The 11,989-nt window shown below is 43.7% G+C and overlaps 2 protein-coding genes and 1 non-coding gene across 3 annotated transcripts in view; 2 read left to right on the plus strand and 1 right to left on the minus strand.

Annotated features, from left to right (window-relative positions):
* The first annotated feature begins 293 nt into the window (after positions 1–293).
* Positions 294–8,786, plus strand: LOC123052578 (pre-mRNA-splicing factor ATP-dependent RNA helicase DEAH7). Its single transcript, XM_044475824.1, has 16 exons — positions 294–978; positions 1,568–1,744; positions 1,916–2,131; positions 2,286–2,356; positions 2,464–2,689; positions 2,778–2,957; positions 3,092–3,207; positions 3,314–3,411; positions 3,539–3,638; positions 4,084–4,261; positions 5,120–5,349; positions 5,431–5,610; positions 5,989–6,237; positions 6,509–6,570; positions 6,690–6,842; positions 6,929–8,786. Exons 1-16 carry the CDS (start codon positions 600–602, stop codon positions 8,523–8,525), a joined length of 4,212 nt encoding a protein of 1,403 aa, XP_044331759.1. The 5' UTR covers positions 294–599; the 3' UTR covers positions 8,526–8,786.
* Positions 8,787–9,917: 1,131 nt separating this feature from the next.
* On the minus strand, positions 9,918–9,989 carry TRNAH-GUG (transfer RNA histidin (anticodon GUG)). The gene has a single exon. It is a non-coding gene; the product is annotated as a tRNA-His (tRNA).
* A 14-nt stretch (positions 9,990–10,003) lies between these two features.
* The window catches only part of LOC123052580 (protein MAIN-LIKE 1), a 5,751-nt gene continuing 3,765 nt past the window's right edge, over positions 10,004–11,989 (plus strand). The window contains exon 1 of the mRNA XM_044475825.1: positions 10,004–10,208. The gene's annotated coding sequence lies outside the window, so the exon portion shown is untranslated. The remainder of the gene's footprint in view (positions 10,209–11,989) is intronic.

The following is an 11,989-nucleotide window of genomic DNA, read 5'->3' on the forward strand; positions in this document are numbered from 1 at the left end:
TTTTGAGCAAGCAACTCATGAAACGATGGCATTTTTGAGTAGTAGCAATTTCTAATGGCAAAACTGAGTAGTGGGACACAACTAATGGCATAAATGATAAAAACCCAAAAAAATTAAACCACAAACTGAGTGAACATGAGTTTAGATGTGATATAACTATGTCATATCTAAATGTGTCCTAAACAGGTCCAAAACGGAATAGGAAGTCAGGGTACCCCAAACCCAACCATGATTCATCAAAACCAAACAAAATAGACATGTTCGACCCATATACCGCCTTCAGATCAATCAGTCCCGAATCGACCCAGCCCGTCCCGTACCGCCTTCTCTGACTCTACATCTGATTCCCCAAACCGACCCCACTAACCCGCGCCTCCTCTCTTCTATCCCGCCGCCGCAGCTCCTCCATCGGCCAGCCGCCCCCAACGCCGGCGAGCGATACACTGCCGCCCTCCCGACGCGGCTACTGGCGCTACGCCCGCTCTCGAGCCAACGTCCCCGGTCCTCATCTCCGGCTCCGGCTCCAACGACGCCTCCCCACGAATTCAGTGGCGGCGCTGGGAATACCCAAGATTTTGGCCTATTTTTTTAATATACATATGTTATATGGCCCAGAAGTTAATGCAGCCAACCTAAGAGAGAGGAGCAAGCGCTGTCTAGTTACGCGCGCGGGCGAGCGAGCAGCCGTGCATCTCTCCCTCATTTGTTTTCCGATTCCTAAACCTAGCGGCGGCGGCGATTCCAACTCCGGCCGGCCCTCTCCCTCCCCGTCCCCTCCTCCAGTCCGGCCGGCCCTCCCCCTCCGCCGGTCCGCCCCTCCCGGACTGCCCCGGACCGGTTCGGCCGCTCGGGGATCCAGCCTCCGGCCTCCCTGCTGCCGCTGCCTGCTGGCGCCCTCCACCTCCAGTCCTCTCCTCCACAGATGCACCGCTGACCCCTCCTCTACTGACCACGGCACAGCTCCAGTGCTCCACCAAGGTATTTTTTGCCCTCTGTTTATTTAAGAAATCTGAAGATTTGTTATAAATGCCGCCGCCTATGATTGCTATAAGCAGTAGAAGCCATTCACTGATTGTTTGTAAACTGAAATTGAACTAAATGGACATTGAAGTTTCAAGAAGAAGAATGTTTATCTGATGGATTTGATGATTAAGTAAAAAAAGAATGAACAATATTATATTGTCTACAAACTTCTTAAGTTGGTGCTCATTTTTCCGGTAGCCACTGCTAGTGTTGAGAGGGTATTTTCCTCGATGAAATATGTGAAGAATTCGCTAAGAAACAAAATGGATGATGAATATTTGAATAGTTGCTTGGTTACATTTGTTGAGAGAGAATTCTTCAAGCAAGTGAAAGATGAGGATGTCATCAATCTCTTCTAAAAAGGGGATCGTAAAGTCATATTGTAATTTCCTTTGCTATGTAATCTTCCTTAATTGTTAGAGATATTGCCACACTGATATTTTGCTACTTTTATCGATGTATGGTCATTAAGTCATTGATATTGCCATCTTATTGTACATTTGTTGTTCTATTTTATTGCTTTGGCCAAAATTTTTTTTGACAGGAATACCCAGTAGCAAATTCCTGGCTCCGCCACTGCCCATGATGAGTTCCGACGGGAGACTTGACCTTGACGCGACGACAAGCACCCTCGGGCCGGAGGATGACACGGCGCAGGGTCTGATACTGCCGACCAAGGATAAGGTCATGTACCGGCCTCCGCCAGGGAAATCCGCGCTAGGTATGATGCTTGGGCTTTACATCTTCTAATCTAGAGCTATCTGCTAGTCAAATTGGGCGCCACCTGCGATTTATAGACTTAATGAACTGATCCCACTTCGTGTTTTAACACGTGTAGCCATGCCAGGAGCTTAGAGATTTAGAGTGAGCTAATCGCTAGTCTGTCTTGCAGGTTTGGACCTGCTCGCACACAAGAAAAGAGAAAAGGAAGTTAACAATTCATTTAAGCGGCCTCCTGAGAAGGTAGTGACGGCTGCTTCTTCTATGGATGAAGATGAGAGGCCAGGATCTACAGAAAATGATGCAAGCAGCCTGTCCGGTGTTGACCGTGGCATCGTGGCTCGCCGTTATCGAGGAACCAATTCCAGTGAGAAAACATCGTCGAAAGGTGCCTCTTCTTCTCTTGATCCATTGACCATATATACAGCTCTGGCGTAAAATATCTACTGAGATATATACTCTTACTGTGTTATGGCTGTATGCCGACTATTCATTTTCATTGATGTAACTTAGTCAAACTAAAGCTTTATACTCTGTTTCAGAATCTACAGTCACTGATGAGAATGAAAGGGGTCTTACACCCAGACATCGAGATGAATCCCATCGGCAACAGGTCAGTAATAACAACATTCTCTTGCTTGGTTTAGGGCTTACTCTGTCAAGAGTTTTATTACTTTAGGGTTTTACTAAACTCAGCATTTATTTCCTTGTTGCTTACAGACCCCCGCCTCTAGGTACGAACCGGATGATGACAGAAGATCCCGTGACAAACGTGGTGAACGCGAGACATCTGCATCCATTGGTTATAGTAGCAGTGGAAGGCGAGGATACCGTGATGACAGGGAATCGAATAGTAGGCGTAATGAACGGAGCAGATCTACATCTATCGACTACACAAACAAAAGAAGTCGGGATGACTATAGCTCGAGAAGCTCAAGAACACCTGGTACTTTGTTGGTATAGTATTCTTTGTCATGTTTTGGTTCTTGACTGGCTTAACATGCAAGCTGACAGGAGTGTGGTTGCAATTACAGCAAGATCTGACTGGGACAGTGGCCGATGGGAATGGGAAGATACACCTCGCCGGGAGTACCGTGATGATCGTCCTGGCTCCCAAAGACATTATCCAACACGATCTCCTATGCTGGCTGCTGCATCTCCCGATGCACGTTTGGTGTCTCCTTGGCTAGGCGGGAATACACCCCGTTCCGCAGGTAAAGACAGTTCAGCTCTATCTTTTGTGATATTTAACTTTGTTTCTGTGAAAGTAAATATGTTACTTCATATCTCAGTGATCTGACTATAATTTACTCATACTCATATTATCTATGCTCTTTTAAATGTCCAGCATCCCCTTGGGATCATGTTTCTCCCTCGCCTGCTCCTGTGAGGGCTTCAGGTTCATCAAAAGGGTCTTCGTATTCAAGTTCCAGTGGAAGATCTCATCTGCTTACCTTTTCAAATGTAAGTCATGATTCTTTTCGGATCACTTTATAGGTTCATCTAAACTCTGATTTTGTTTCTTCGATCTGTGGTCATTATACCTATAATCATCACCCTCTTATTTCAGGATGCTGAAGCTGATAGAAGCCCCTCAGCTGCTGATAGGAATTATGATATTACCGAGGAAATGATGCAAGAGATGGATTATAATGCTGACCGTGCCTGGTACTTACCCTTTTAGAAATTCCTTATGTCCTAGTGTTTATAAATGAATATAGCAACTCAACATTCTTATATTGTCAGAAAACCAAAGTTTAGCTAGTCATTCTTCTAACCTTCACAAATTCTTCAGGTATGATTGTGAAGAACACAACACTGTGTTCGATGGTGATAATTATGCTGCAGATGATAGCTCCTACAAAAAGAAGGAAGCACAATTGCCTAAGAAATTGGTAATTTTTTTAAATGTTTAATCACACTTTGAAGTACTCCATTCTAACATTTACCAGCTCTATTCATAGGAGTAGAGTGGCACATATTATTGCAACCCCGTAGTAGAGAACTATGTCAGTGTGTATGGTAAATGACTGCATGTAGGGTCTAGTACTTTATCTTCTAAGCACGAATTTGTTCTAGTAAAGTGTCATGTATTGTGGCTTCAGTTTTCCTGTAACCACCTGATATTATACTCACATACATGTCAAAATGCATTGTAAAAAGTCAAGTTGAGAGACATCGCGTTAGATATATGCTTCTATTTGCCCTGGTCATCTATTGTACTCCCTCCGATCCATAATAATGAACTAAAACCACGACACTTAATATGGTAGTTTGTCATTTACTTGTCGATTTAACATGTTACACTCTGGTTTTTTTAACTATTTTTATTGCTTGCAGACTCGTAAAGATGGTAGTCTGATGACCCTTTCTCAGAGCAAGAAATTATCACAGATGACTGCTGATAATGCTCAGTGGGAGGACAGACAATTGTTGAGGTCTGGAGCTGTTAGAGGAACAGAGGTGCAGACAGAATTTGATGATGAGGACGAGCGTAAAGTAATACTTCTTGTTCATGGTATGTTCCTTCCCTGTCAGAAATTCATTTTGGCGATGTTCTGCTTGCAGCGTTAGTTGTGACTAAAGCAAGCATCACACCAAACCTTTTGTGAACAATCCCCTGTTTCTCTTGCATTAGAGTTTCAAGAATATTCCTTCTTGTGAAGTGATGGAAACATTAAATATGTTTGTAATGTATAAATTAACCAGCACAATGCTATTAGCTACTCCCTCCATTCACAAATATAAGATCTTTTGGATATCTCAGTATGGACTATACACAGACTGAAATGGGTGAACAAACACACTAAAGCGTGTCTATATACATCCGATTCACAAAAAAGTTAGAATATCTTATATTTGTGAACGGAGGGAGTATTTGTCTGATTTCCCATCTCCGTTTGCTGGTTTATGTGCTGGCTAAGTGCTCCCATCTCCATTCGCTGGTATATGTGCTGACTAAGTAGCTGGTGGACATGAGTGTTCAATGTGAACCTGCGATCTTTCTGATTATTCACTCTCAATAGCTTCTACTACCTCCATCCTAAATTATAAGACGCTTTGTTAGGCTATTTTATAGCCTACCAAACCATCTTATAATTTGGAACAGAGGAAGTATATGAAGACAGCAAGCATCATCAACCGCTCACATGTTTCCATCCTTTATATGTCAATTTGAAACATATATTTGTGATTCTTCTATGTTTTCTTTCTTTTACATAATACATAGTAGCTAGGTTTGAAGCGAATAGGACATGGCTTGGCCCTGGGCCCTGGAATGCCCTTGATGTTTTTTCTTGATAACAATTATTTCTGCTTGTTTACAGTACATTCATGCACTTGAACTAAAACCAGTTGATGGCTTAATTTTTGGCAGATACGAAACCTCCCTTCCTGGATGGGCGAGTTGTATACACAAAGCAAGCAGAGCCTGTTATGCCACTGAAGGATCCAACATCTGATATGGCTATCATTGCACGAAAGGGTTCTGTTTTGGTTAGGGAAATTCGTGAAAAGCAGAGCCAGAACAAGTCGCGGCAACGCTTCTGGGAGCTTGCTGGATCTAATCTTGGAAATATATTGGGTGTTGAGAAAACGTCTGAACAGGTAAACTATTGCCACATTTCCCTTGTATGTCTTAAAATGTTGTGACTTGTCCATATGTTCAACTCACTTTTGCAAAATCAGGTTGATGCAGATACTGCTGTTGTTGGTGATCAAGGGGAGATTGATTTCAAGGAGGAAGCAAAGTTTTCGCAACACTTGAAAGAAAAAGCAGAAGCTGTCAGTGATTTTGCAAAATCTAAATCTCTTTCTCAGCAAAGACAATATCTTCCCATATATACTGTTCGAGATGACCTGCTACAGGTTTGTACTTGGTTTTATAGACTTATTATGAGTGTTCTATTTGTTTAATGGTTTTTGTCTTACTTTCCTCTACTACAAGACACATCTCGAAGCTGTATGATTACTTCTATATACCGTGAATTGTGATATACGCAAAATCTAAAACGGTTGCAAATTTGGAATATGGTTGAGGGAAGACCATTAGATCACCTAGGAAGGACATATATACAAATTCCTACTGCTTCATTAAGATAGGAATAGTTTGGAATCTAGTTTCCTTTCAGAACACCACCTATATTTATGCACCATTCTGGACTTCTTTCTGTATCTTTCTGTATTTAGTTTCTCTGAAATGATTATTATGCTAATAACCAGTGTTATGCTGCTGCTATGGAGCAGGTTGTGCGTGAAAATCAAGTAGTTGTGGTCGTTGGTGAAACTGGTTCTGGGAAGACCACTCAACTTACTCAGTATCTGCATGAGGATGGATATACCACAACTGGTGTTGTTGGCTGTACTCAACCGAGACGTGTGGCTGCCATGAGTGTTGCCAAGCGGGTCAGTGAAGAAATGGAAACCGAACTGGGTGATAAAGTTGGATATGCTATCCGATTTGAGGACGTCACTTGTTCTAGCACTATAATAAAGGTACAATTCTGCTTGTGCTTTAGTTCACATCAACATGTGTTGTGTATATTTGTAGTGTTAGAAAAACTTGATTATAGAAAGGTTCAATTCATAGGCTGGTAACCTTGTTGTTGTGTTAGCCTTATGATTTCTCATTAGATATAATTGGCCACATTCCGAGAACTCTTTAGGTTAACATTCTTAAGTTCAACAATTAGTTTTGGTTGACTTTCAGTTGTCTAGCATGGAATTCCTAACACATATTATATTTCCCCTTCTGTTTGTTTTGCAGTATATGACAGATGGAGTGCTTCTTCGTGAAACCTTGAAAGATGCCGACCTTGATAAATATCGGTATTGCTGTTAACCTGCCAATGTTCTCTCATAGTGCTGATAAATCTTGTGATATGCATATACCTCAGTTTTGGAATATTGGTTGCTGTAGTAATGCTTTCCCCCCCTCTTTTATGTAGTGTTATCGTCATGGATGAAGCACACGAAAGATCCCTCAATACTGATGTTTTGTTTGGCATATTGAAGAAGGTTGTTGCACGCCGGCGGGATTTTAAGCTAATTGTCACATCTGCAACCCTAAATGCAGACAAATTCTCAAAGTTCTTTGGAGGGTAAGAGAACTTGTTATATCTTTTCACCATTATAAAGATTTGAATCCACTGTCTGCAAACCCTATAATTATCTTCTTTGTCTGCAGTGTGCCTGTATTTAACATTCCAGGCAGGACATTTCCAGTTAATATCTTGTTTAGCAAAACACCATGTGAAGATTATGTGGAAGCGGCAGTGAAGCAGGCCATGACAATTCACATAACGAGTGGCCCTGGCGACATCCTCATCTTCATGACCGGGCAGGAAGAGATCGAGGCTACTTGCTATGCTCTTGCTGAGCGCATGGAGCAGCTAATATCGTCATCCACGAAGAATGTACCCAAGCTCTCCATCTTGCCGATTTACTCGCAGTTGCCTGCTGACTTGCAGGCCAAGATCTTTCAAAAGGCAGAAGAGGGCACTCGCAAATGCATTGTTGCTACCAATATTGCTGAGACGTCCCTCACAGTGGATGGTATCTTCTATGTCATAGATACCGGGTATGGAAAGATGAAAGTATACAATCCACGGATGGGCATGGATGCCCTTCAGGTTTTTCCGTGTAGTCGAGCAGCTGCAGACCAGCGTGCAGGACGTGCTGGAAGAACTGGTCCTGGCACATGCTACAGGCTGTTCACAGAATCAGCTTACCAGAATGAGATGCTCCCTAACCCTGTGCCAGAGATTCAAAGGACTAACCTGGGAAACGTGGTTCTCTTACTGAAGTCCCTCAAAGTCGAAAACTTGCTTGATTTTGACTTCATGGACCCACCCCCCCAGGAGAATATCCTCAACTCCATGTACCAGCTCTGGGTGTTGGGCGCCTTGAACAATGTTGGTGGACTTACAGAAATAGGTTGGAAGATGGTGGAGTTCCCATTGGACCCAACTCTAGCAAAGATGCTTCTCATGGGGGAGAAGCTGGACTGCCTTGATGAAGTATTGACCGTTGTATCCATGCTCTCAGTACCCTCAGTTTTCTTCCGGCCAAAAGATCGAGCAGAGGAGAGCGATGCCGCAAGGGAAAAATTCTTTGTCCCAGAGTCTGACCACCTAACACTCCTGAATGTATACCTGCAGTGGAAGTCAAACCAATATCGAGGAGACTGGTGCAATGACCATTTCCTCCATGTTAAGGGTCTCCGTAAGGCTCGGGAAGTGAGATCTCAACTGCTAGACATACTGAAAGCCCTGAAGATCCCACTGACATCATGCCATATGGAATGGGACGTGGTGAGGAAAGCTATCTGCTCGGCGTACTTCCATAACTCAGCAAGGTTGAAGGGCATAGGAGAGTATGTCAACTGCCGGAACGGGATGCCGTGCCACCTGCATCCCAGCAGTGCTCTCTATGGTCTTGGGTACACCCCTGACTATGTGGTGTACCACGAGCTTGTCCTGACAACCAAGGAGTATATGCAGTGTGTGAGCGCAGTGGATCCGCAGTGGCTGGCGGAGCTGGGTCCTATGTTCTTCTCTGTGAAAGACACGGACACCTCCCTGCTGGACCACAAGAAGAGACAGAAGGAGGAGAAGACAGCCATGGAAGAGGAGATGGAGAAGCTGAGGCAGGAACAGGCGGAAGCAGCACTCTTGGAGAAGGAGAGGGAGCGGCGGAAGAGAGCCAAGCAGCAGCAGCAGATCTCTATGCCGGGTCTGAAGAAAGGTTCGACATATCTGAGGCCCAAGAAGATGGGTTTGTAGATAACAAAGCTGGAAGAAGCTTTTGCAGTGTATTGTGGTTTTTGTAGGCCGAGGGAAAGTTGTACAATAGTTATATGTTGGTGATTCACTCGCGCCTGAAGGAATGTAGTAGTTCAAGCCTGCACTCTGCAGCATGTACAACACACATGAATGTAACATTTACATCACTTGAGGGAGGAGACGGCACTGTCAAGCACTTGTCACGATGGCAAAGCATTTTTCTTGGTGCTTGTTTGAATGTCAGTACTTTTTAAATTTTAATTCTTGGTTCTTGACTGACTTTTAGCTCAAATTTTAGATTGATTGATACGAAGTTCACCATCTTAATTACTCGGTTCTGAAGTGAACAATTCCTCTGGTGCATGTGCATCCGCTTGTTATGATTTCTCTGATGTTGTCGTCCACGCTATGAGCAACTGCAACATGAAACCAGCCTGCAAATAGTATAGTACGGCTTCATTTCAAAAGCGGTCTGGAGTTAGTTTTTGGCAAAAGCAATTTAGGAAACATGGTGTTGTTACTTGTTGGTTGTGAACCCGTCAAAAAAAAACTTGTGGGTTGTGAATGCCCAACCTATGCAGAATTTTCATTCTTGGTTCTTGACTGACTTTTAGCTCAAATTTTGTTGGTGATTCACTCGCGCCTGAAGGAATGTAGTAGTTCAAGCCTGCACTCTGCAGCATGTACAACACACATGAATGTAACATTTACATCACTTGAGGGAGGAGACGCCACTGTCAAGCACTTGTCACGATGGCAAAGCATTCTTCTTGGTGCTTGTTTGAATGTCAGTACTTCTTAAATTTAATTCTTGGTTCTTGACTGACTTTTTAGCTCAAATTTTAGATTGATTGACATGAAGTCCACCATCTTAATTACTCGGTTCTGAAGTGAACAATTCCTCTGGTGCATGTGCATCCGCTTGTTATGATTTCTCTGATGTTGTCGTCCACGCTATGAGCAACTGCAACATGAAACCAGCCTGCAAATAGTATAGTACGGCTTCATTTCAAAAGCGGTCTGGAGTTAGTTTTTGGCAAAAGCAATTTGGGAAACATGGTGTTGTTACTTGTTGGTTGTGAACCCGTCAAAAAAAAACTTGTGGGTTGTGAATGCCCTACCACTGCAGAATTGATGCCAGGACAGTTAAGACTGTTGTCTGTAGCCGCAAGATCTGGTACTTCTTCAGAGACTTGTGCAAGCAGAGACGCTGTGCACAAACTGTACTTAAGATTTAAGAGATACAACGGGTTCCTGCATAGCAAATTGTACTGTGAGGATTTAATAGATAAACGAGTTTGTGCATAGCAAAAAACATGAAAAAATTGTACTGTGAGGATTTAAGGGATAAACGAGTTTGTGCATAGCAAAAAACATGAAAAAAAGAAAATGTGTGGCTGCTGGGATTCGAGCCCAGGTCTCCACGGCCACAACGTGGAATTCTCACCACTAAACTACAGCCACATTGTTGCAGACGGAAGGCTAAAATTGCTTATAACAAGAGGAAGGTGCTGCTCGCTCGATGAGCTTTTCTCCTCGTGGGCCCCGCCTGCTCCATTCTCCACTTTCCCGACTCGGCTTCCGCCTCCGCCCAAGCCCCAGGGAAGGGAAGGAGGTGCCCTAACAGCCTCCAGAGGCGGAGGCGAGCGGCCGCGTCACCTACCGCCCCTCGCCGGCGAGCAGGTACCCTCCGACTCCTCGTCATTCTCAACCCTCCCTATCACTATCGGGCTGGGCTAGACGGAGCCCTCGTTCTTAGATCCATCGATGTCACTTCTCCGTAATCTCATCCTCGGGTGTTCGTGGTAAGGGGGCTTCGTGAATCGTGACCGGAATGCTATGCAAAAAAGTAGGCAGCGTAGGTTTAATGCATTGTGTAGTTGTTCCATGCATGCGTGTTCCCTGGTGGCAACTGAACTGATTGCGCCGCCTGACTTACCATTTGCCAAAGTAGTGGTGATTGCTGCGTTCGCCGCGGGTCCGCCTTGCGGTTTGTCCGAATCATTGAGCGTGTGGTGGTGATAACAAGAGTGGCGTGTCGGTTTGGTTGGTTCTTCCGCTGACTTACCTGATTCTTGTGACTTCCCATGGTAGACGCATGGACTGTTCTGCATTCTGTCGGTGCATTGCAAAAGAACTCATTTTAGTGGTTAAGTGCTTTTCTTTTCCAGAGTTGCCATTGTACTTGGATTAACAAGGCACTGATGGATGGAAAAAATATCATGCAGTTTTCCGCATACCGATAGATATTATGGATATTGCTTCATTTTCCCATTCGTTCCAATCGCGACCCAGCTTTGAAAAGGATTAATCTTACATCTTACGATACATAAAAGGTCAACTGTGATGGAATAAGTTGAATTTGGTTCTGAGATTCCAGTTCATCGACAAACAATTACATGGCGGGATGGAGCCCAAGGGGCGAGAGAGCTGAGGTTCATCTCGTGGATTGAATAATGCTGATATCTGCTAGCGCCTTGGAGGATAGCGTTCTATGTTTAGGGCAAGATCTGCATGTATGGACCTAACTTCAAGTTAACCAAGTTCTGTTCTTAGTCAAATTAAATATGGCAGTCAACGCCTACGGAGCCTTTACTCCCCTAGTTCAATATGAGAAGAGTACATAATAAAAATCATGCAGCCGCATTTAATTTAATTTCGAGGACAAGATTGTACTAACTTCTAAAGTGTAATAATTCTGGATCAGTCTTAAATCTTAATTATGATAAATTTTCTTTTGGATGGGTGAATCTTGCTGTCTTGCATGTGTTCCATCTCTAGCTATTGCGATGATTAACGCACAGCACAGTCACCCTGCATGATTTGCTGACCCGGCAGGTTTTCACGGCACTTATTTATTGTAAGGCTTTTCTAGGAAAAACTTATATTTGACAAAACAGAATCAGTCTGTTTATTGTTTGCCATGTTGTGCCCATTTGCTGGATCTGCCGTGAGAACATTGAAAACTCATGCTATATCGCCTCATTAAAAGCTGGATCTACCTAGGGGGCGGGTGATAACGTACACACACCAGCAAAGGTTCCATTTTCCGTTTCTCCTTTTGTCACGTGGTTAGACTTAATATTGCATGAAATAGATTGTAATTAGGTCACTTACCCGGTTTCATCGGGATCATGTCCCGCACCTCGAGCTGCCACCCTGAAGAACAATAACCCCCTTGGAGCCTTAGGGGGTGTTTGTTTCCAGGGACTTTTTGGTGTAGGGACTAGAAAAAGTCCCTCTTAGAGACTTTTTAACCAAACAGGAGGGACTACTAGGGACTAAAAGTTGCTTTTTGGGACTAAATGAAGAAGAGTCTTTTTTGGGACTTTTCCAACAATGCCCCTCCCAGCACCCATTGCCCCGCCGCCCCATGGTGTTGTTTGGTTGTTATTTTTCTGTATACCAGGGGTAACATGGTCTTTTACATGTCATTTAATAACCTCTAGGGAGGGACTAGGGAC

The sequence above is a fragment of the Triticum aestivum genome, chromosome 2D (genome assembly GCF_018294505.1).
Source record: "Triticum aestivum cultivar Chinese Spring chromosome 2D, IWGSC CS RefSeq v2.1, whole genome shotgun sequence".
Taxonomy (NCBI): Eukaryota; Viridiplantae; Streptophyta; class Magnoliopsida; order Poales; family Poaceae; genus Triticum; species Triticum aestivum.

Bases quoted from the DNA above. Each gene is read 5' to 3' on its own strand.
- LOC123052578 (XM_044475824.1), top strand. From the start codon at position 600: ATGTTATATGGCCCAGAAGTTAATGCAGCCAACCTAAGAGAGAGGAGC. The intron at 1,745-1,915 runs GTATGATGCTTG...TCTGTCTTGCAG, and splicing joins GCCAGGGAAATCCGCGCTAG to GTTTGGACCTGCTCGCACAC. The intron at 6,571-6,689 runs GTATTGCTGTTA...TCTTTTATGTAG, and splicing joins GCCGACCTTGATAAATATCG to TGTTATCGTCATGGATGAAG.